The sequence below is a fragment of the Mobula hypostoma genome, chromosome 17, assembly GCF_963921235.1.
Source record: "Mobula hypostoma chromosome 17, sMobHyp1.1, whole genome shotgun sequence".
NCBI lineage: Eukaryota > Metazoa > Chordata > Chondrichthyes > Myliobatiformes > Myliobatidae > Mobula > Mobula hypostoma.
Window position 1 is genome coordinate 67,252,509 of NC_086113.1, and position 25,220 is coordinate 67,277,728.

A 25,220-nucleotide genomic window follows, 5' to 3' on the forward strand; every position below is an offset into this window, starting at 1 on the left:
AAGCATCCAAATATATAATAGCAATCTGCTGCAAGGTATTGTAAAAATCGTTGCCTTAAAAGTTAGCTTAAATGTAGCTGATCATAGGGTAAAGCTCAGAGGTAATGGAGCAAGTCAAGAACACGACTTCACTCCATGAGCTCTACTGGAAGTCCGAGTTCAACTTGAAACTTGATAGGGCGAAAGTAAAATCCAATGTAGCAGTATTTCAGTGGAGTAAAGGAAATTACAATGGTATGAGAGAGCAGTTGGCCTAAGTAAGATGGACGAAGATGCTGGCAGGGCTTCAGTTTCTGGAAAAAATGAAGAAGGTGCAGGATAGGTGTATTCTAAAAACAAATAAATACTTAAATGGCAAAATAGTACAACCATGGCTGACAAGGGAAGTCAAAGCTGATGTTAAAACAAAAGAGAGGGCATACAACAAAGCAAAAATTAGCAGGAAGATAGAGGATTGGGAAGCTTTTAAATACCTACAGAAAGCAACTAAAAATATCATTAGGATGGAAAAGATAAAATATGAAAATGAGCTAGCAAACAAGGTGGATAGAATAAACTTTTTCAAGTATATAAAAAATAAATGAGAGATGTGAGTGGATATAGGACCACTAGAAAACGAGGCTGGAGAAATAATAATGGGGGACAAGGAGATGGCAGATTAACTAAATGAATATTTTGCATCAGTCTTCACTGTGGAAGGCACTAGCAATGTGCCAGGTGTTGAGGGAAGAGAAGTGGATGCAGTTACTATTACAAGGGAGAAGATGCTCAGAAAGCTGAAAGACCTAAGGGTACATAAGTCACCTGGACCAGATGAACTGCACCCTAGGGTTCTGAGAGAGGTGGCATGGTTCCAGAGGACTGGAAAATTACAAATGTCACTCCACTCTTTAAGAAAGGAGGAAGGTAGCAGAAAGGAAATTATAGACCTGCTAGCCTGACCTCAGTGTTTAGGAGTTAATTGCTGAGGATGAGGCTGTGGAGTACTTTGCAACACAGGACAAGATAGGACAAATTCAGCATGGATTCCTTAAGGGAAAATCTTGCCTGACGAACCTGTTGGGATTCTTTGAGGAGATTATAGGATAGAAAAAGGGGATGCAGTGGTATTGTGTATATGGATTTTCTGAAGGACAGATTGGGAGAACGGGCAAGAAAGTGGCAAATGAAATACAATGTTGGAAAATGCATGATCATGCACTTTAGTAGTAACAAAAATGTGCAGACTATTTTCTAACCAGGGAGAAAATCAAAAAATCTGAGATGCAAAGGGACTTGGGAGGCCTTGTGCAGAACACCCTAAAGATTAACTTGCAGGTTAAGTCAGTGGTGAGGAAGGCAAATGCAATGTTAACATTCATTCCAAGAGTTCTAAAATATTAAGAGCAGGGATGTGATGCTGAGGCTTTATAAGGCACTAGTGAGACCACACCTTGAATATTGTGAACAGTTTTAGGCTCCTTATCTAAGATAAAATGTGCTAGCATTGGAGAGTGTCCAGAGGAGGTTCATAAGGATGATTCTGGAGATGAAAGGGTTATCATACAAGGAACGAGTGATGGCGCTGTTCCTGTATCTGCTGGAATTTAGGAGGATGAGGGGGGAATCTCATCGAAACCTTTCGAATGTTGAAAGGCCCAGACAGATTTGATCACATCTATGAAAAGTGCTGCAACAAGGAAGTAGCAACCATCATGAAAGACCCCACCATTTCTTCTCACTACTACCATTGGGCAGGAGGTACAGAAGCCTTGGGTCCCACACCACCAGCTTCAGGAGCTGTTATTACCCTACAGTCATCAGGCTGCTGAAATGGCATTGATAACTTCACTCACCTCAACTCTGAACTGATCCTACAACCTAAAACGTTGACGAATATAGCCATAGTGTTCTGGTGTCATAGTCATAGTGTTCTCTGATTCTTTTATTCTATCCTACCAACTCACTTTCAAGGACTTTACAACTCACGTTTTCAGTATTATTTATATTTTATTTGCACCGTTTGTCTTCTTTGGCACAGTGGCTGTTTGTCAGTCAGTACTTTTGTATAGATTTTCACAAATATTATTGCATCCGTTTATTTTCCTGTAAATCCCTGCAAGAAAATGAATCTCAGGGTAGTATATAGTGACATAATGTATATGTACTTTGATTATAACTATACTTTGACTTTGACTTTGATGTGGGTTTGGGGATAAACACTGGCCATGGGACATTGAGAAGTGCTGCCCTGCTGTGCGTCGAGCATAGCCATGGGTCGTTCAGGGACAGCTCTTACACTTCCCAGTGACTCCAACAGTACACTATGGCCTCGGTACTTAACAGGGTACTTGTGATCAAGCAGGGTCAGCCTCCGTGCACTAGCACCAATGCACACAGTTGTGGCTTTGCATCTTTTTTAAGTCAAGAACTAATGGGAGTCATTTGGGTGAAAAATCACTGGGAGCCTGTTTGCTGTTCTAATTTGTGCTTTGATGGGAAAGTTGAAATTAATCTCTTGAAGGACACAGATTGGAAAGAAGCATGTATAGTAAGTTATATAAGATGGATTGGGAAGTGGAAACAGAACTTGGAAAATTATGTATATTATAGGAGAATGCTGGGGTTCTGATCAATCCAACAAAAAGAAAATGTAGATGAAAATGATTGAAAAGCTTGTAGGTGCTGGAACTCTGAAATAAAAACAAGGAATGCTAAAATACTCAGAAGATCAAAGAGAAGCAGAATTAAGACTTCAGGTCCAAGACTCTTGAAACTGGAACATTAATACTGTTCCCGCCTGGTGTGATCTGTGTCTTCAGCAGTTTGTACTTTTTTTAATTAAGAAAACTTCACCAGGAAATTCTTTCTCTTGTAATGAGTAATTGATGTGTTGTCCAGGCACTTAGCTCCCCTCAGGGTTAACCAAAGTGTTAAGGCTATGCACTATCAAATTGACCAAAAGAAGCCCTTAATAAAAGATTGTGGCAAAAAGATTCATTGCAGGAGGAATTCAGAGAAGTCCCATCTGCTGCATAGTTCTGACAGGAAACCCAAAATAAAGTACAGTGGATTCTGATTAATAGGGCCATCGGTTAATTAGGTCAGCCACTTATTTGGGACAATTCTTAAAAAACAAAATCTAATTGAGAAAATAGCTGGGATTCCTTTCATTTATTTGGGACACTACGCCATGTAATTGGGACAGGAGACAATTGCCGAACAGTTTCTGGCTAGCACCAGTCGCGTGCACGTGCATGGTTGTTAGACACTACACTGTATTTTGAGTGAACAGTTTTTAAATAGTGTCACTTTCATGTGTTTGTATTCAACAAGTAATTATTTTTCTCACTGTTAGTTGGCGAGTAATAAGTAGTAAGACAAGTCAGAACTGCTTTGCTCACTGCAGTTTCAGGCATTCAGGCTGGAAGATGCCAAAAATGGCTGGAAATAATTTCATTATTCCACAAGTTCAAAGTTCAATGTAAATTTATTATCAAAGTTCACATATGTCAACATATATTGCCCTGAAATTCACTTTCTTGTGAGCATGCGCAATAAGTCCAATAACCATAATAGAATTAATGAAAGACCGCACCAACAGGGCAGACAACCAGGGTACAAAATAAAACAAACTGTGCAAATACAAAAAGAAAGGGGAAAAGGAATAATTAATAAATAAACAAGAAACAAATGACCAAACAAACAAGGAAGCAAGCAATAAATATTGAGAATATGAGATGAAGAGTGTTGAAAGTGAGTCCATAAGTTGTGGGAACAGTTCAGTGATGGGATTCAGTTCAATAAGGAACTATGAAGAATTTGAAGGTATCAACAATCATCTTGAATGTTACAATGAAAATGAAGACTTGGACGATACAGTCATCAACAGCATTGTATGAATGTAGTCCATTATCTACACTAGTTGTCTGCACTGTTTTTGTTCATTTACCGTCAAAGGAATGCGACCTGGATGAATTCCTCCATTGATATTAGAACTAATACAGAGTTTTATAGTACTACAATAGTATTGTTACTGTTCTAATTTAACCTGTATTTCATTTATATAAATAATTTGTTACTCAATTAAACAGTGGTTTGTCTTTTTTATACATTTTTAAGTACGTACGAAGTATTTCCATGAAACTTTGAATAATTGGGCAGCCACTTAATTGGGCCAAAATGTACAGGTCCCAATGTGTCCCAATTAACTGAATTGGACTGAATTGAATCGAATTAATTAATTAATTAATTGATTGATTGATTAATTGATTGAATCCCACTGAACCCAATCCCTTCCATCTGAAGGAGATGTAACAGGGATGTACTGCTTGTGTTCTTTCATGAATTGTAAAACAGCACACCACAGAGGGAAGTCTCCATGCTCTTCCATCTGAAGGAGATGTAACAGGGACGTACTGCTTGTGTTCTTTCATGAATTATAAAACAGCACACCACAGAGGGAAGTCTCCATGCTCTTCTTCAATGAACAATTTGGTTAGTTCCACTAATTTGCACCAAATATCTGAAACTTTGTCACTTTCAGGTATATATCCATGTCCTTTTAAGCTGCTGTTGAATGTGTTGAAGTAGATTCTATCTTTAACCACAAATTTTAGTGTCGTTTTTAATCAGTCTGGGTTTTCCTACACATTTTAATTCTTATTGCAGCCACAAATGAATAGAAAACCTTATTTTACAGTGTGGCCTGTAAGTTAGTGTTGTACATCTAATGCAAGTTCTGTTTTTCCAGTAAAGCTTCTCACAGGACTTCATAGGAGAGACAGAATGCAAGGGAGTGACAATAGAATACAGCAAGTCTTTGTCAGCTGTCAGCAGTGACTCTGTTTGATTTGTTTTCAACAGTGAGTTTCATGTTATGTTTAATCATCCATTGAACAGGTTTCGGACATAGAGCGCAGAATTTCAGCCCTGAATGTAGCAGGTCTGAACGTGGTCCCCTGTGAACGACTGCTGAAGAAACGTAACCTGCCCGAGGCGACGGTGAGAAAGAGTTTGTGTTGAAACTGTTGTCAGATAACATTTCCTGTTAAAGTGCTGGCTTGATGGTGGAGTGTACCTCTTGTGTTTTATTCCAGGCTGAGACGATTGATTCTTCAAGGCAACAGAGGAGAAAGCTTCCTGCACCACCAAAACAAGGTATCAAGGACAAGTACCTTACTCAGTAACCCGAGTTATGAGAATTGCGGTGCCATTATGAGTCAGATTCATCCAATTACCATTGTTCAGTCTAAACCAGCACACGGACTTCATCAATTAGAGATGACGTTCTGTGGAAAATGCAGCTTTGAGAGTAGAACTTAAGCAAGTGTATAGAGAAGTTGCTAATAGATGTAAGAATAAAAAGGTAGTAATAGTGAGAAATTACAATTTTACCAGTATTGACTGGACCAGCAAAAAATGTTTCTTGAGGGTCTTACTCGGGAGGGTGCAATACTGGACCTGCTCTTTGGGAAGGAGACAGAGTAATCTGGCAGTCAGGGAGCACCTTGATTCTAGTGACCATAATTCTAATTGTTTTACGGTGGTGATGCAAAGGGATAGGACAGACTCAGAGTCAGATTTATTATCACTGGCTTACTGTACATGACGTGAACTTTGTTGTTTTCTGGTGACTACTACTAATACGACAACTCAGGCCTAGGGGGCCGGCGTCGGGCACGATGATGGACTCTCCACTTCTCCCTCTCCCTCATCAGTGTGTTCAGTTCATCTACATTAGCCGTGCTGCTGTCTTCTAGGAGCATGTTGACCATAGTCTTGGGAGGGCGCCCAGGGTTCATCCTCCCGTGCTTGGGCTCCCATATGATGACTAGGCTGGCAGGTAGCTCGGGATGGCGTAGACAGTGCCCCGCTAGTTGCAGTCTTCTCGCCTTGATTTTAATGGTGAGCATCGGTAGGTTGTTATAGAGCTCAACGTTCGTCATGTGCAGTTGCCAACTCACGTCAAGAGTCATCCGGAGCATTCGTGTATAGCAACCATCTAGAGACTTTCACATAGTCTTGGTGAGTGTCCACATCTCGCATCCGTACGTGAGAATGGACTCTATGACTGCTATGAAGATCCTCTTTTTAAGCCCTCTGGTCAGGTTCGACTTCCAGATTTCCTTCATGTCATTCATAGCCACGCCAGCACCTTCCGTACCTTTATGTCCTTCTCCGAACTTATCATTCTTGACCTGAGGTACTTGAAGTCAAAGACTTTCTTAATGGTATCTTTCTTTATGGTCTTGAGAGTACCTTTGTCGCAGATAAACGCCATGTACTCTGTCTTTTTAGCATTTAGGTGAAGTCCAACTTTATTGAACTCAATTTCTACTTTTGTCAGTAGCTGCTGTGCTTCCTCCATCTGGTCAGAGAGCAGGACTATGTCATCTGCAAAATCCAGATCTGTGAGCGTAACTGGTCTGACCCTTTTGGTTCGTCCTGGTTTTATGGTAAAACCAAGCTTGTCATGATCTTTGGTACTTGTGGCGACAGTAAATTACAATAAATTACTGAAGATGTCCTCAGTGCTGGGAAGGGTTTTGCCCGAGAAGTTAGACCATAAGATATTGGAGCAGAGTTAGGCCACTCGGCCCATCACATCTGCTCCCCCATTTCATCATGACTGATCCATTTCCCTCTAAACTCCATTCTCCTGCCTTTTCCTCATAACCTTTCATGTCATGACTAATCAAGAGCCTATCAGCCTCTGACCTAAATACACCCAATGACGTGGCCTCCTCAGCCACTGGTGGCATTGAATTCCACAGATTCACCAACTTTTGGCAAAAGAAATTCCTCCTCATCTCCATCCTAAATGGATGTTCCTTTATTCTGAGGCTGTGTCCTCTAGACTCCCCCACTATAGGAAACATTCTCTCCACATCCACTCTATCTAAGCCTGGCAACATTCAATAGGTTTCAACTGAGATCCACCCTCATTCTTCTAAATTCTAGTGAGTACGGGCTCTCAGCCTTTCATTCCTGGAATCATCTTCGTGAACTTCCTTTGAACACACTCTGCACATCCTTTCTTAGGTGTGGGGCCCAAATCTGCTCTCTATACTCCAGGTGAGGCCTCACCTGTGCTTTATAAAGCCTCAGCATTACATCCTTGTTTTTATTTTTTAGCTGGCTGAGTCCACAAGCCTCTGCAATGTCTTGTGATTCTGTGCATTGAAGCCTCCATATCATGCTGTCTTTTAAGCCGTCAGAATGCTCTCCTCTGTACATCTATAGAAATTTGTAAGTGTATTTGCTGCATAGCAGTTCTCCTCAAACTCCGAGCACAGTGGAGCTGTTGGTGTGCTTTCTAAGATTGCATCAATATTTTGGATCTAGGGTAGATGCTCCAAGATATCAATGCCCAGGAACTTGAAACTGCTTACCCTTATCAACGCTGACCCTTCAGCAAGAGCTGGTGTGTGATCTCTCATCTTCTCCTTCCTAAAGTCCACAGTTACCCCCTGGACTTGCTGACATTGAGTGCAAAGTTGTTGTTGCGACGCCACTCAAACAGCTGATTTCCTCATTGTCGTCAGAGACTCACCAACGATAGTGTTGTCGTGTGTGAATGTATAGATGACATTTGGGCTATGCTGAACCAGACATTCACTGGGGTAGAGAGTGAAGAGCAGTGAGCCAAGCACACATCTTGGAGTGCTACATGTGTTGATGTTCAGCAAAGAGATACTATTACTGACCTACACTCTATGTGGTCTGCTGATGAGGAAGTCAAGGATGCATTTGCAGATGCAGGTACAGGGGCCCAAGTTTTGAACCTTGGTGATTAATACTGAGGGGATGATGGTGTTGAATACTGAGCTACAATCGATAAATAAGAGCATGGAGTGTGTTCTGCTGTTGTTTATATGCTCCAGAGTAGAGAAATGGTAACATACTGGTAAAGACATACTGAGGCGCAGGCAAATCGCAGCAGGTCCAGGGTCCAGGTCCTTGCTGAGACAGGAATTAATTCTGGCCACAACTAGCTTCTTGAAACAATTTATTGCGGTAGATGTGAATTCTATTGGGCAGTAGTTGTTGAGGCAGCCCTGCCTGCTCTTCCTGGGTACCACGATGATTGCTGCTCTTTTGAAGTGGCAGGGAGGAATTTGTATTTTGTGGAACGGTAGAAAGAGAGCATCTGTGAATGTATTTGCTTCATAGTTAGCCACTGGTGAAGTTCCTGAAGACTGGAAGATGGCTAAGCCAGTGTTTAAGAAAGATTGACAGGTCAGCCTGATATCAGTAATGGAGGAGTTACTGGAGAGAATTCTGACAGCAGAATCGATCCAGAATATAGATAGCAAAATCTGATTAGACAGAGTCAGAGGTTGGAAGCAAAGGGTGGTGGTTGAAAGTTGCTTCTTGAAATGGAGGCTGTTGACTCGTGGTGTGCTATTGGGTTTAGCAACACACATCAAAGTTGCTGGTGAATGCAGCAGGCCAGGCAGCATCTCTAGGAAGAGGTACAGTCGACGTTTCAGGCCGAGACCCTTTGTCGGGACTAACTGAAGGAAGAATGAGTAAGGGATTTGAAAGTTGGAGGGGGAGGGGGAGATCCAAAATGATAGGAGAAGACAGGAGGGGGAGGGATAGAGCCGAGAGCTGGACAGGTGATAGGCAAAAGGGATATGAGAGGATCATGGGACAGGAGGTCCGGGAAGAAAGACAAGGGGTGGGGTGACCCAGAGGATGGGCAAGAGGTATATTCAGAGGGACAGAGGGAGAAGAAGGAGAGTGAGAGAAAGAATGTGTGCATAAAAATGAGTAACAGATGGGGTACGAGGGGGAGGTGGGGCCTTAGCAGAAGTTAGAGAAGTCGATGTTCATGCCATCAGGTTGGAAGCTACCCAGACGGAATATAAGGTGTTGTTCCTCCAACCTGAGTGTGGCTTCATCTTTACAGTAGAGGAGGCCGTGGATAGACATGTCAGAATGGGAATGGGATGTGGAATTAAAATGTGTGGCCACTGGGAGATCCTGCTTTCTCTGGCAGACAGAGCGTAGATGTTCAGCAAAGCGGTCTCCCAGTCTGCGTCGAGTCTCGCCAATGTATAAAAGGCCACATCGGGAGCACCGGATGCAGTATATCACCCCAGTCGACTCACAGGTGAAGTGATGCCTCACCTGGAAGGACTGTTTGGGACCCTGAATGGTGGTAAGGGAGGAAGTGTAAGGGCATGTGTAGCACTTGTTCCGCTTACACGGATAAGTGCCAGGAGGGAGATTAGTGGGGAGGGATGGGGGGGATGAATGGACAAGGGAGTCGCGTAGGGAGCGATCCCTGTGGAAAGCAGAGGGTGGGGAGGGAAAGTTGTGCTTAGTGGTGTGATCCCGTTGGAGGTGGCGGAAGTTATGGAGAATAATATGTTGGACCCGGAGGCTGGTGGGGTGGTAGGTGAGGACCAGGGGAACCCTATTCCTAGTGGGGTGGTGGGAGGATGGAGTGAGAGCAGATGTACGTGAAATGGGGGAGATGCGTTTAAGAGCAGAGTTGATAGTGGAGGAAGGGAAGCCCCTTTCTTTAAAAAAGGAAGACATCTCCCTCGTCCTAGAATGAAAAGCCTCATCCTGAGAGCAGATGCGGCGGAGACGGAGGAATTGCAAGAAGGGGATGGCGTTTTTGCAAGAGGCAGGGTGAGAAGAGGAATAGTCCAGATAGCTGTGAGAGTCAGTAGGCTTATAGTAGACATCAGTGGATAAGCTGTCTCCAGAGACAGAGACAGAAAGATCTAGAAAGGGGAGGGAGGTGTCGGAAATGGACCAGGTAAACTTGAGGGCAGGGTGAAAGTTGGAGGCAAAGTTAATAAAGTCAACGAGTTCTGCATGCGTGCAGGAAGCATTGGGTTTAGTGTTGGGTCTGTTATTGTTTGTTTTTTATACAAATCCACAAGACTGTGAATGACATAAAATTAGGAGGTATTTTGCTGGTAAAGAATGTTATTTTGGATTACGGAGTGGGGGAAGGGGGTCTTGATCAGCTGGGGAGGTGTTCTGGTGGCTGGCAAATGGACTTCAATATGGATAAGTGTGAGATTTTGGAAAATTTTGGAAAGTCAAACCAGTGTAGGACTTGCAGTACTGTGCAAAAGTCCTAGGCACATATATTGTATACAGCTAGAGTGCCAAAGACTTTTGCATAGTACTGTAGTAATTTGAGATATTGGACTGTACTGCTGCCACAAGAAAACACATTTCATGAACCTGATTCTGATATGAGTCTCTGTTGTGGACTGAGAGAGGGAAGGGGACAGAGGGAGGAGAATCGTTGTTGGGAAAAGGGAAAGGGAAAGGGGAGGGAGCGGGAAGCAGTAGACAGACAATAAGCAGTGGTCAATAAACCAGTTGTTTGGAATCAAATGACTTTGCCTTGCAGGATATATACATCCCAAAGAGGAAGAAGTTTTCTAAAGGAAAGATAACGCAACTGTAGCTAACAAGAGAAGTCAAAGCCAGCATAAAAGCCAAAGAGAGGGCATATAATAGAGCAAAAATTAGTGGGAAGGTAGAGGATTGGGAAGCCTTTAAAAACCAACAGAAAGTAATTAAGAAGGAAAAAAGTAATTAAAAAGGAAAAGATGGAAAATAAGCTAGTCAATAATATTAAAGAGGATACCAAAAGTTTCTTCTAGGTGTTAGGGTCATGAGGTGTGCAAAATTACCATAACCAGAGAGAAGATTCTAGGGAAACTGAAAGGTCTGAAGATAGATAAGTCACTTGGACCAGATGGTGTACACCCTAAGGTTCTGAAAGAGGTGGCTGAAGAGATTGTGGAGGCAATTGTAGTGATCTTTCAAGAATCACTGGATTCTGGAATGGTTCCGGAAGACTGAAAAATTGCAAATGTCACACCACTCTTCAAGAAGGGAGAGAGGCAGAAGAAAGGAAATGATAGGCCATTTAGTCTGACCTCAGTAGCTAGCAAGATGTTGGAGTCAATTATTAATGATAAGGTGTCAGGTTATTTAGAAGCACATGATAAAATAGGCCGTAGTCAGCAGGGTTTCCTCAAGGGAAAATCTCGTTTGACAAATCTGTTGGAATTCCTTGAAGAAATAATAGCAGTATAGACAAAGGAGAATCAGTTGATGTTGTGTACTTGGGTTTTCAGAAGGTCTTTGACAAGGTGCCACACATGAGGCAGCTTAGCAAGCTGCGAGCCCATGGTATTACAGGAATGCTTCTAAAATGGATAAAGCAGTGACTGATTGGCAGGAGGCAAAGAGTAGGAATAAAGTAAACATTTTGGTAGGCTACCAGCGACTAGTGGTTTTCCACAGTTGTCTGTGTTGGGACCGATTCTTTTTACATTATATGTTAGTGATTTCGATGATGGAATTGATGGCTTTTTTGCAAGGTTTACAGATGATATGAAGATAGGTGGAGGGGCAGGTAGTTTTGAGGAAGAAGGGAAGCTACAGAAGGACAGGCAAATTAGGAAACTGGTCAAAAAATGGCAGATGGAATACAGTGTTGGGAAGTGTATGGCCATGCACCTTGGTAGAACAAATGAAAGGGTTGACTGTTTTCTAAATGGAGGGAAAATACAAAAAACTGAGGCGCAAAGGGACTTGGGAGTCCTCGTGGAGGATTCTCTAAAGGCTAATTTACAGGTTGAGTCTGTGGTGAGGAAGTCAAATGCAATGTTAGCATTTATTTCAAGAGGGTTACAATATAAAAGCAAGGATGTAATGTTGAGACTTTATAAAGCACTGGTGAGGCCTCACTTGGAGTATTGTGAGCAGTTTTGGTTCTCTTATGGCTGAAACTGGAGAGGGTTCAAAGGCATGTCATTGGAAGAGTGTTTGATGGCTGTGGGCCTGTATTCAGTAGAATTCAGAAGAATGAGGGGTGACTTCATTAAAACCTATCAAATGGATAGAGTGGATATGTACAGGATGTCTCCTGTGGTGGGGGAGTGTAAGACCAGAGGACACAGCCTCAGAATAGACGTGCATCATTTGAGAACAGAGATGAGAAGACATTTCTTTAGCCAAAGAGTGGTGAATCTGTAGAATTCTTTGCCACAGCAGCTGTGGAGCCCAAGTCTTTATGTATATTTAAGGCTGAGGTTGATAGATTCTTGATTAATAAGGCATGAAGAGATACAGGGAGAAGGCCGGAGATTGGGGTTGAGAGAAGAACTGGATCATTGATGATGAAATGGTGGAGCAGACTTGATGGGCCAAATGGCCTAATTCTGCTTCTATATCTTATGGTCTTATGGTCTGAGGGCTGGGTGTGCTTGCACCTGCACCACCCACCACCCCTGACACTCCTTCTCTGCCACCTATCCCACACCCCGACTGCGGCCATCCACCCTCAGCATTCCCACATCCTTTGTCCTGCCAGATTTACAAATGCACTCTCCACTCCACACTGACAATTATAGTACTGCTCAAAAGTCTTAATCACACTAAATATATACATACATACCTTGGAGTATTGCAGACTACTGTGCACTTTGAAAGGTAGGGTACTCGTGAGTGTAATGGAAGAGTGTGACAGAGCAGAACAAGAGCAGAGTTCATTGAAAGCAGCACCTCAGGTAGACGGTGGTGAAAAAGGCAGTGATCATGTCGTCCTTCATCAGTAATGGAATTGAGTACAGGAATTGGGACATTAAGTTGCAGTTGTATAAGCCATTGGTGAGGCTGCACTTGGAGTACAGTGTACAGATTTGGTCACACTGTTATAGGAAACATAGAAACATAGAAACATAGAAAATAGGTGCAGGAGTAGGCCATTCGGCCCTTCAAGCCTGCACCGCCATTCAGTATGATCATGGCTGATCATCCAACTCAGAACCCCGCCCCAGCCTTCCCTCCATACCCCCTGATCCCCGTAGCCACAAGGGCCATATCTAACTCCCTCTTAAATATAGCCAATGAACTGGCCTCAACTGTTTCCTGTGGCAAAGAATTCCACAGATTCACCACTCTCTGTGTGAAGAAGTTTTTCCTAATCTCGGTCCTAAAAGGCTTCCCCTTTATCCTCAAACTGTGACCCCTTGTTCTGGACTTCCCCAACATCGGGAACAAGCTTCTTGCATCTAGCTATCCAATCCCTTTAGGATTTTATATGTTTCAATCAGATCCCCCCCTCAATCTTCTATATTCCAACGAGTACAAGCCCAGTTCATCCAGTCTTTCTTCATATGCAAGTCCTGCCATCCCAGGAATCAATCTGGTGAACCTTCTTTGTACTCCCTCTATGGCAAGGATGTCTTTCCTCAGATTAGGGGACCAAAACTGCACACAATACTCCAGGTGTGGTCTCACCAAGGCCTTGTACAACTGCAGTAGTACCTCCCTGCTCCTGTACTCGAATCCTCTTGCTATAAATGCCAGCATACCATTCGCCTTTTTCACCGCCTGCTGTACCTGCATGCCCACTTTCAATGACTGGTGTATAATGACACCCAAGTCTCGTTGCACCTCCCCTTTTCCTAATTGGCCACCATTCAGATAATAATCTGTTTTCCTATTTTTGCCACCAAAGTGGATAACTTCACATTTATCCACATTAAATTGCATCTGCCATGAATTTGCCCACTCACCCAACCTATCCAAGTCACTCTGCATCCTCTTAGCATCCTCCTCACAGCTAACACTGCCACCCAGCTTCGTGTCATCCGCAAACTTGGAGATGCTGCATTTAATTCCCTCATCCAAGTCATTAATATAAGACTTGGGGCTAGAGGGTCTGAGTTTTGGGAAGGGGTTAGCCAGGCTAGGTTTTATTCCTTGGAATGCAGCAGAATGAGGGACAACTATATAGAATTGTTTAAAATTATGAGAAGCATAAATAAGGTGTTTTCCCCAGAGCAAGAGAACTGGGGAGCACAGGTTCAGGGTGAAAGAAAAGAATGACGTGGGATCTGCAGAGCAACGTTCCCTCTCAGAGACTGGTGAACATATGGAATGAGCTGCCAGAGGAAGTGGTTGAGACAGGATGGTTGTACTTCAGAGCAGCAACGGCCTCTGACTTCTGCATCTCATTGAAAAGACATCACCTTCTAACAGTACAGCAGTCTCTTTAAAGGGTCAACCCAGCTTCTGTGCTCCTGGCCAGAGTGGGGGGTGAAGCCATTAATTTTGGTCCCTGGGTGAGCCACAGCTGGTATTGGGAAGGAACTGGAAGAACAGCTGTATACTGCTCAATATTTGGACAATAAAATCCTAGGAACAGGTGACGTTCCTGATTTGACAGATTTCCAGTGGCGCCATTTGCAATGGTGGGATTAGAACCCGTGCTGACAGAGGCCCGGAGGGTAGGGTTTAATCCAGGGAAGAGCTAGGCCTGACCTGCCATCGGATCATAGGGAGAAAGTACTGGCTAAGATTACAGATCTATAACACTTTCAGATGAGATTACAAACCACTTTCCCAGTGCTGTACGTGCTAAGATTTAAATCCTATTTGCATGTTTCACATCTGTAAACTAGCTTCAATATAGTGCTTCTGAGCTTTCAATATTATCATTCCTTCATTTAATAAATCATGAGAGAGGAGTTATAGGAGCCTGTATTTCTTCCCATTGAGACTATGCTGGTTTCAAACAGAGGAACTTTACTGCAATGCTTCTTGGTGTTGAAACAGAGCAAAGCAGGGATCTCCTAACATATGAGTTTCTCTGTTGATGATAGATGCACATCAGCTTGACTACTAATCAATGAACTTCTTTAGCCAACCTACATGATGTGATGATTAATGGGATATTGTTCAGTGATGTAGAAGACTAAGTAGGAAAAGCTGTACACCCATTAACATAAAACCTCATTTCATCCAAGCTGAAATTCTAACATTAATCTAAGATTGTTTGCTTAGAGTCATTGAAGCATAAAGAAATACATCAGGAAAACAAGACCATCAGCCCACCGGCCATCTACTATCCATTTACACTTCTCCATTAATCCCATTTTTTAATTCTCATGAACTACCCCAGGTTCTACCACATGCTAGGGATAATTTACGGAACAACCCTCACATCGTTGGGATGTGGGAGAAAAGCAGAGCACCTGTAGGAAATTGACATGGTCACAGGGAGAACATGCAGCTCTGGATTCTGGAGTCTGTATTCTACCTTGTGCACTGCCGCTATGAGGCAACAACTTCATTAGATGCACCACTCTGCCACCCTTTCTGAATTACAGTAAATTTTATCAAATAATGAAGACCAGCCAAGCAGAAGTACAGTCCTGGACTCCTCAAACTGCACAATAGCAGGATAATTAATTCCACCTGCCCCATCCATGCCAACCATTAAGGACCCATCTATACCAGTCCCATTAACTAGCAATTGGTTCATAGCCTTAAATGCTTTGGCATTCCAGTAGTCATCCAGTTAGTTCAAACTTCAAAGGAAATGTATTACCAATATATATATAACCCTGAGATTTATTTTCTTACAGACATTCACAGTAAATACAAGAAACACAACAGAATAAATGAAAGAACACCTCCCAATAATCATCATGCAAAAGAAAGCATACTGTGCAAATGCAAAAAGAAAATCATAATAATAAAATATAAATATCAAGAACATGAAATGAAGAGTCCTTGAAAGTGAGTCCATAGGTTGGGGGAACAGCTTAGTGATGGGACAAGTGAAATTGAGAACAGTTACCCCCTCTTGTTCAAGAACCTGATGGTTGAAGGGTAATAACTATTCCTAAAACTGTTGGTCTGGGTCCTGAGGCTCCTATATCTTCTTCCAGATGGCAGCAATGAGAAGAGAGTGCGGCCTGGGTGGTGGAGGTGCTTGATTATGGATGCTGCTTGCCTGAGACAGCACTCCATGTAGATGTGCTCAATGGTGGAGAGGGCGGAGGGCATTTCTGCTGATAGACTGGGCCATATCCACTACCTTTGGTAGGCTTTTCCATTCAAGGGCATTGATGTTTCCATACCAGGTCATGTTGAATCCAGTCAACATACTCTCCACCACACATCTTAGTAATTTCTCAGTTTTAGATAACATGCCAATTCTTTGCAAACTTCTAAGAAAGTAGAGGTGCTGCCATGCTTTCATCGTAATCAAACTGTATGTTTCGATGCACATATGACAAATAGAGCTGATCTATTCTTTCAGTTAAAACAATCTGTATGAGCACTTGAATCACCCAGGTTTCAAAGACTACAGACAAGTGCTGCTAAATAGGACTATCATAGTTAGATACTTGGCATTTGGCATGGATGGGGTAGGATGACTTGTCCTGTTAGCACTGGGGTAAAATTCTTTGACCCTACGTGCATCCATATCATTGTCTGTATGGATGAGCAGCACCACTTACGGTGCTGCTATGAAAGATTGAATTGTCTGATATTGTCACATAGCAATAAGACTTCTTGATATAAAAATTAAATTGATGCACTTCCTGGATTTAATTAGTAGCAGTGTTTCTCACGATGAATTTTAGTAAACGTTATCAAACTTCTGTAAATATTGTTATCTTCCAACGTATTCACTGTGGTGGCTATCACTTCCTGTTAATTGATTGTGTAATTACAATGCTTATTGAGACTCCATGTGATTCTCTGCATTAAGTAAGACATTAGGTTAAAATTAAGAGGGTTTCAACAGCTTCCTGTGATGGCTCTGCTCCACTCTTATATCAGCTTCTAGCTGTCACACAGACTAGACATGGATCCTATCTGACCTTAGTAAGAGCCCCACTTCTTATCCAAAAGCCCCACTTTTCATCCAAAGCCCCACCTCACATCCAAAGCCCCACTTTTCATCTAAAGCCCCAACTCTCATCCAAAGCCCCACTTTTCATCTAAAGCCCCAACTCTTATCCAAAGCCCCACCTCACATCCAAAGCCCCACCTCACATCCAAAGCCCCACCTCTCATCCAAAGCCCCACCTCACATCCAAAGCCCCACCTCACATCCAAAGCCCCACTTTTCATCTAAAGCCCCAACTCTCATCCAAAGCCCCAACTCTCATCCAAAGCCCCAACTCTCATCCAAAGCCCCACCTCACATCCAAAGCCCCACTTTTCATCTAAAGCCCCAACTCTCATCCAAAGCCCCACCTCTCATCCAAAGCCCCACCTCTCATCCAAAGCCCCACCTCACATCCAAAGCCCCACCTCACATCCAAAGCCCTACCTCTCATCCAAAGCCCCACCTCTCATCCAAAGCTCAATTTCTCATCCAAAGCCCTACCTCTCATCCAAAGCCCCACCTCTCATCCAAAGCTCAATTTCTCATCCAAAGCCCCACTTCTCATCCAAAACCCCACCTCTCATCCAAAGCCCCATTTCTCATCTAAAGTCCCACTTCTCTTTCATTGCTGTACTTCAGAATTAGAATCAGAATAAGATTTAATATCACTGACATACCTTTTGTCATGAAATTTGTTGTTTTGTGGCAGCAGTACAGTGCAATACGTAAAATATTCAGTGGATTCCAGTTAATTGAGCCATCAGTTAATCGGGGCAGCTGTTTATTTGGGGCAACGCTTAAAGAGCAAAATCAATTGAGAAAATAGCTGGGGCTCCCTTGTTTATTCGGGACACTATGGTACTTAATTGCAACAGGAGACTTGCTGAAATTTTTTCTAACTTGCATCAGGTGCATACACGTAGTGTGGCCGTTAGACCCCACACTGTGCTTAAAGCGAACAGTTTTAAATAGTGTCACTTGCATGTGTTTGTGTTCAAACAGCAATGAGTTTTATCATTGATAGTTGGTGGTTAATAAGCAGTAAGACAATTTGGAACCATTTTGCTCCCTGAGGTTTCAAGCATTCAGGCTTGGAGATGCCAGAAACATCCAGGAGTGAAAATGAAATTATTTCACTGCTTTATCAATTAGGAACTATGAAGAACTTAAAGTTATTGAGTATCATCTTGAATGTTACAATGATAATGAAGATATGGAGTATGTAATCATTGAAAAGATTGTTTGAAGGCAGTCCATTATTTGTAGTAGGTGTCTGCACTGATTTTGCTCATTTTACAGTCTGTGACGGAGAGCACTCAGTAAACACACTTCCTACACATGCGCATTTACACACGCGTACACACAAGCAATGCCTTGTCACTTGCGCCGTTGCGCTGAGTGTGCGCACTTCAATGTCTTCCCCGGTATATTCTCATAGTGGGTCTTAAACTGAGCTGATGTGCTTGGATTGGCTTTATAGTGCCTTTACCACCACACACAGTGCAATATTCCATTTCTTCCATCAGCAATGGGGATGGGCAAATGTATAAATGTTGTTTGTTTACTGTATTTAATGTAGGTATTTCTGTTTCCTTTATAATATGATTGTAAGTACACTGTGAGGTGCATCATATTCTCATTCATGTGTAGCCTTAAGTTAACTTTGTTGGTAATTAAAGATGGTATGTCCCAGTGTAAAAAGGAGATTTTCATTCTCAGTGAGAGGGAGAGATCGGGGCTGGCAGGAATTCACGTTGGGCAAGTATTTGTACAGAACTTTTACTGTCTTCTGGTAGTTATCTTTTTGTAAATATTGGCAATTTTCTTTTCATTATTTCCACTAATTTTTGTAAGCTAGATTTTACACACACTGAATAAATACCTTCGCTACATTGATGACTACATTGGTGCTGCTTCCTGCATCCATGCTGAGCTCGTCAATTTCATCGACATTACTTCAAACTTCCACCCAGCCCTCAAATTCACTTGGTCCATCTTGGACAATTCTCTCCCCTTTCTAGATCTCTTGGTCTCCATCTCTGGTGACAGACTGTCCACTGACATCTTCTACAAGCCCACTGACTCTCATAACTACCTCAACTATACCTCTTCCCACTCCGCCACATGCAAAAATGCCATTCCCTATTCCCAGTTCCTCCGTCTCCGCCGCATCTGCTCCCAGGTTGAGGCTTTCCATTCCAGGACATCTCAAATGTCCTCTTTCTTTAGGGATTGTAGTTTCCCTTCTGCCGTCATCAATGATGCCCTCACCCGCATCTCCTCCATTTCCCGCACTTCAGCCCTCATCCCATCCTCCTGCAACCACAACAGGGACAGAGTTCCCCTTGTCCTCATCTACCAACCCACCAACGCATTATCTTCTGCAACTTCCGCCACCTTCAAAAGGACCTCACCACTAACCACATCTTTCCCTCTCCACCCCTCTCCGCTTTCCACAGGGATCATTCCCTCCGCGACTCCCTGGTCCACACGTCCCTTCCCACGGATCTCCCACCCGGCACTTATCCCTGTAAGCGCAAATGCTACACCTGTCCCTACACCTCCTCTGTCACCACCATTCAGGACCCGAAACAATCCTTCCAGATGAGGCAACACTTCACTTGTGAGTCTGTTGGGGTCATCTATTGCATCCGGTGCTCCCGGTGCGGCCTCCTCTACATCGGTGAAACCCGACACAGATTGGGGGACCGCTTCATCGAGCACCTCCGCTCCGTCCGCCACAACAGACAGGATCTTCCGGATGCCACCCACTTCAACTCTGCTTCCCATTCCCATTCGGATATGTCCATATATGGCCTCCTCTACTGCCATGATGAGGCTAATCTCAGGTTGGAGGAGCAACACCTCATATACCGTCTGGGTAGTCTCCAGCCCCTTGGCATGAACATAGAATTCTCCAACTTCCAGTATCCCCTCCCCCTCCCTTCCTCTATCCGTATTTCACTCTGCCCCCTCCCCCAGCTGCCTATCACCTCCCTCATGGTTCCACCTCCTTCTACTACTCATTGTGTTCTCTCCTATTCCTTCTTCAATTTTCCTGCCTATCCCCTCCCTGCTTCTCTCCCCCACCCCTTTATCTTTCCCCTTACTGGTTTTTCACCTGGAACCTACCAGCCTTCTCCTTCCCACCCTCCCCCCACCTTCTTTATAGGGCCTCTGCCCCTTCCCTCTACTGTCCTGAGGAAGGGTTCCGGCCCGAAACGTTGACTGTTCGTTTCCATGGATGCTGCCTGACCTGCTGAGTTCCTCCAGAATGTTGTGAGTGTTGAATAAATAACCCAGCACTGAAGTGCTAAGCAATTCCAGCCATTTTTTCCTTTGGTCATAACCCATGTATCTAGTACAGTCAATCAAAAGAACATGTCAGCATACACTGCATAAATTCCACTATTGATAAATATTAGGAACTGATACAAAGTTTTACTATAGACAATAGGTGCAGGAGTAGGCCATTCAGCCCTTCGAGCCAGCACCACCATTCACTGTGATCATGGCTAATCATCCACAATCAGTATCCAGTTCCTGCCTTCTCCCCATATCCCTTCACTCCTCTATCTAACTCTTTCTTGAAAGAATCCAGAGAATTGGCCTCCACTGCGTTCTGAGGCAGGGCATTCCACAGAACCACAACCCTCTGTGTGAAAAAGTTTTTCCTCAACTCCATTCTAAATTCTCTACCCCTTATTCTTTACGGTACTGTAGTGGTTTTGGTAGTGTTCTGATTTGTTCTGTATTTCATTTAAATACATAGTTTGTTACTCAATTAAACAATTAAACAGATAAACAGGTTAAACAGGTCTTTTTAATACCTTTTTATCTATGATTTTCCATGAATCTTCGGCTAATTGGGGCAGCCATTTAATTGGACCAAAATATACTGGTACCAATGTGTCCCAATTAACTGGAATACATTGTGCTATAAAGAAATACATATTTAAAATTAAATAAATCATGTAAAAAGAGTGCAAAAATAGTGAGGCAGTGTTCATAGGTTATCGACCTTTCAGAAATCTATTGGTGGAGGGAAAGGAGCTCTCCCTGTGTGTTCTCAGGCCCCTGTACCTCTTCCTTGATGGTAGTAATGAGAAGAAGCCATGCTTTGGGTTGTAGGGATCCTTAATGATGGATGCCACCTTTCTGAGGTGAACCCTTTTGAAGGTGTCTCCAATGATGGGGAGGCTCGTGCGGATGATGGAATTATCTGAGCTTACAAGCCTCTGCAGCCTTTTCCAATCCTGTGCAGTGGCCTTTCCATACTGGACAGTGATGCAACTAATCAGAATGCTCTCTCTATCCAATACCCGCTGCATTCAAATGTTCCTACTTTAGATCTGGCCCCAAAGTTAAATACCTTCATCTGGAGCATTTCCCCCATTTTTCTGAACATCACTGTCTACATTCATGCCCACTAGCTTCCAAACAATCCAAATCCATGATCTTTGTTTAATGTTGCCACCACATGTTGTCCCTTTCCACCCTAGCACAATTCCCAATCCATTTCATATCTATGACTGCATGGTTCATCGTTTCCCCCCAGTATAAAGTAGAATCAATCCGTATGGAATGATGTTAGCAATAATTCTTTTCAGGTACGCTGATTGGAAATGCTTGCACCAAGGGGAATTAGGATATACAGATTAGCCCGAAGAGCATCCATTGAATAAACTGTTTAGGCCTGATGTCCAGACCGTAAATTTTAAACTACTGATAGTTTCAACATTTGACATATTTCCTGCAGCATCATTGGTAAAGGTGTAATCTATGCCCACCCTGAAGCTAGGGTTTAGTCCAGGGGAGAGGTAGGAGAGGTAACCTATTGTCAGTCTGTGGGTATCGCTGGCTTTGTTAACGTATTATAGATTTTTAACAGACTCACATGAAATTACAAACAACTTTCCTAATGCTGTTTGTGCTATAATTTAAACCTGTTTGAATATTTCAGTTTATCAAACTTACATAATCTAGCTTCAATCTAATTCCACAGGACTTTCAACATCATCAGACATTTATTCAATAAATTATGAGGAAAGTTTTATAGAAGCCTCTGTTTCTTCCTATGAAGATTCTGCTGGTTTAAAACAGGAACTTTACTGTATTGTAACTTCACTGAAACAAAGCAGGGCAGTGATCTCCTAAATTGTGAGATTTTCTCTCACATTTCTGGTGACAGATGCATATCAACTCCTGTACTAATAATTAAGCATCTTTATCCATCTCCTGATGTAATTATTAATGGGATATCAGTCATTAATGCAGGTGACAAAGCAGACAAAGTTATACATCTAATAACATAAACTCTCATTTTGGTCATATTGAAATTCTACAGGGAATCTACGAAATGTTTGTTTTCTGAATTACAGGAAATCATTCAGGTAATGAAATGAGCCATACAGAGTCATAGATACCTGGTGCCTCTGTATCCCAGCACCAGTTATGGTCCTGCAATGGATGTTTGAATTGGTTGATATAGTTGTAAAATGATGAAAGTCTTTGATATAAAAATGAAATTGATGCACTTCCTGCATTTAATTAGTAGCAGTATTTCTCACTATGACTATTAGTAAACATTATCAAACTTTGGTAAATATTGTTATCTTCCAATGTGTCATTGTGGCTGTTATCTCTTCCTGTTAACTGGATATGTAATTACAACACTTGTTGAGAATCCGTGTGAATCTCTGCATTAAGTGAGCTATTAGATTAAAGTTAGGAGGCTTCTGTCAGCTCTCAATCAGGGCTCTACTTCTCACTTGTATCAGCCTCCTGCTGTCACATAGGCTAAAGACTCAGTTCCCATCTGACTTTGACCTCAACCCCACTTCTCTTCCAAAGCCTCCATCTTTCTCACTGATCTGCTTTCCAATTCCCTACCCAATGCCTACTACATTTAACTCTTCCTACTTCAGTTCCAAACCCAACTTAAAATATCTTCATCCAGAGCACTTCCCAAATTGGTCTGAACATTCATGCCCACTAGCTTCCAACTATACAGACCATGTGTCGTGAAGTTTGTTAACTTTGCAACAACAGTGCAAAAGTGCAAAAAAGTAGGAAATAAAAGAAGTAGTGATATGGTGTTCATGGGTTCAATGCCTATTCGTAAATCAGGTGGCAGAGGGGAAAGAGCTGTTCCTGAATCTCTGAGTGTGCGCCTTCAGGCTTCTGTACCTCCTTCCTGATGGTAACAGTGAGAAGGTAGCATGTCCTGTGTGGTGGGGACCTTAAAAATGGACGCCACCTTTCTGAGGCACCGCTCCTTGGAGGTGTCCCGGGTAGTAGGGAGGCTAGTGCCCATGATGGAGCTGACTAATTTTACAACTCTCTGCGGCTTACTTAAGTCCTGTACAGTAGCCCATAACAGACAGTCATGCAGCTAGTTAGAATGCTCTCGATGGTATGTCTGTAAAAATTTGTGAGTGTTTGGTGACATACCAAATCTCCTCAAATTCCTAATGAAAGATATCCATTGCCTTGCCTTCTTTATAGCTGCATTGACACGTTGGGTCCAGGTTCGATCCTCAGAGATACTGACACCCAGGAACTTGAAGTTGCTCACTCTCTCCACCCCTCACATCTAGCACTCACATCTATGGTGACAACGTGCTTTGACAGGCTGGTTGTGGCTAGAATAAAGTCCTGTCTCAGCAAGGACCTGGACCCACTGCAATATGCCACCACAATAGGTCCATGGCAGATGCCATCTCACTGGTCCTCCACGCAGCCTTGGATCACCTGAACAATACAAAAACCTATGTCTGGATGCTGCTTATTGACCACAGCTCAGTGTTTCACACAAACATTCTTATAGGCCTGATCAAAAAGCTACCAAACCTGGGTTCCTCAGCTCTCAAATACCCTCTGAAAGTCATACCTCACTTTCTTGTGCAGACTGGCTCACCAAACTTCAATGCCACAGATCTGGCCCTCAGCAGACTCAAACCTCCAGGTGCATCCAGGGCTTTTGGTTTGGGTATGTACAATAAGTTTTTATTGGCACATACTCATCCTCACAGGTTTTAATGAAGTCGGTGACAACTGTGGCGTGCTCATTCAGACTCAAAGATGATTCCTTGAGTATAGTCCAGTCCAGTGGTTCAAAGCAGTCCAGTAAACACTCCTGCACTGCTCTTGTCCATATCTTTATGGTCCTCTCTTCAGCCTATACTCAGGGAGTAGAAGTAGAGCCAGGCGATCAGACTTAACAAAGTGTAGGTGTGGTATAGCATGGTAGCAGTCTTGCTGGTGGTGTAATAGTGGTTCATTGTGTTGGTTCCTCTGGTGATTTGTTGGTAATAATTATTTAGACAGTTGTTCAAGCTGACCTGATTAAAATCCCTCAGAATGTTGGGGAAGGTGTCAGGGTATGCTGTTTCATGCCTGTTCATCACATCACTCGGTTTGTCTGGAGCCTGTTTGACATTGACTTGTGGTGGGATGTACACCACAACCAAAATAATTGCTGGGTCTCCTACAGCAGCTACATCACAAGGAGTTGATCATGAAATACACTCCTCCTACTCTGCCCTGGAAAGTCTCAGCAGTCCTACCTTGGTGGTGTGTAGTAAACTCATCGATCTGAATCACTGCATCCAGAATGGAAGGAGTTAACCAAGATTCTGTGAAACAAAAGGTACAGGTGGTCCTGATGTCCCACTGACACAGCACCCTAGCACTGAGATCTTCATTTTTATTTACCAGAGACTCTACGTTTCCCAGCAAGGTGGTCTGTATTGGGATTCGAAAGCCACTAATTCTTAAATGAACTTTTAGCCCAGCTCAGTATCCTCTCTTACGCCATCTTAAAGGGGAATCGTGCCAGTGACCAGAAGAGTCTGTTACAGTTGCGTCCATTTTAAGTAGTAATAGGTTGTTTAATTGCATTAAAATGACTTTACTAACTGTACAGACTCAGACGTAGTTGTGGTTCTCAGCTGTAGCAGACTAAAACAGAAGTATTTGATGGTATCCATCAGTGCTGCTCAAATGAATCGCCTTTCGATGGTACCTCAGAAGTGAACACGTGGAATCAATCCATATTTTCAGATTCCTGAATGGAAATATTTGCACCAAGGGAAATGCAAGTATAGGGATTAGCTCTGGGATGGTCTTATTGAATAAAGATTGTGAGATCAAATGGTCTGGTTCGGCTTCTACTTCTAATATTTTCATTATTTTTTATGATTAATAATACCTATGCAGCCCTTTAATTGTGAATTGTAATTAAAGAAATATACTTCTGCAGTGTCTACTGTAATGATGTCTGACATGTATGCCATAATAAGGATTAAGTTGTGTGTTGCAGAACTTTGCAAACTGAACAAACAGAAGGGTATTTGTTAGCACCTGTGCTACGTCAAGTGTAAGAGATTACGTTCCTTTTCTGCAGCTTTTCTTGTATCCTCATCAGACATATTACTGACAGCGAGCTACTGAAATGTACTCACATCAGCAGTAAACAGTGCAGTGATTTGTATGCAGCAGCCTCCACAGACACTGATGTACTTGACCGCTTTATTGATCCAGAGTGAGAGATGAA

At 42.8% G+C, this 25,220-nt stretch overlaps 1 protein-coding gene across 2 annotated transcripts in view; it reads left to right on the forward strand.

The window, feature by feature from the left end:
* The window catches only part of myripb (myosin VIIA and Rab interacting protein b), a 505,729-nt gene that overhangs the window by 467,772 nt on the left and 12,737 nt on the right, over positions 1-25,220 (forward strand). For both annotated transcript variants that reach the window (XM_063069391.1, XM_063069392.1), the window contains 2 exons: positions 4,882-4,983; positions 5,079-5,139. In XM_063069391.1, the coding sequence (XP_062925461.1) occupies positions 4,882-4,983; positions 5,079-5,139 (163 nt within the window). The remainder of the gene's footprint in view (positions 1-4,881; positions 4,984-5,078; positions 5,140-25,220) is intronic.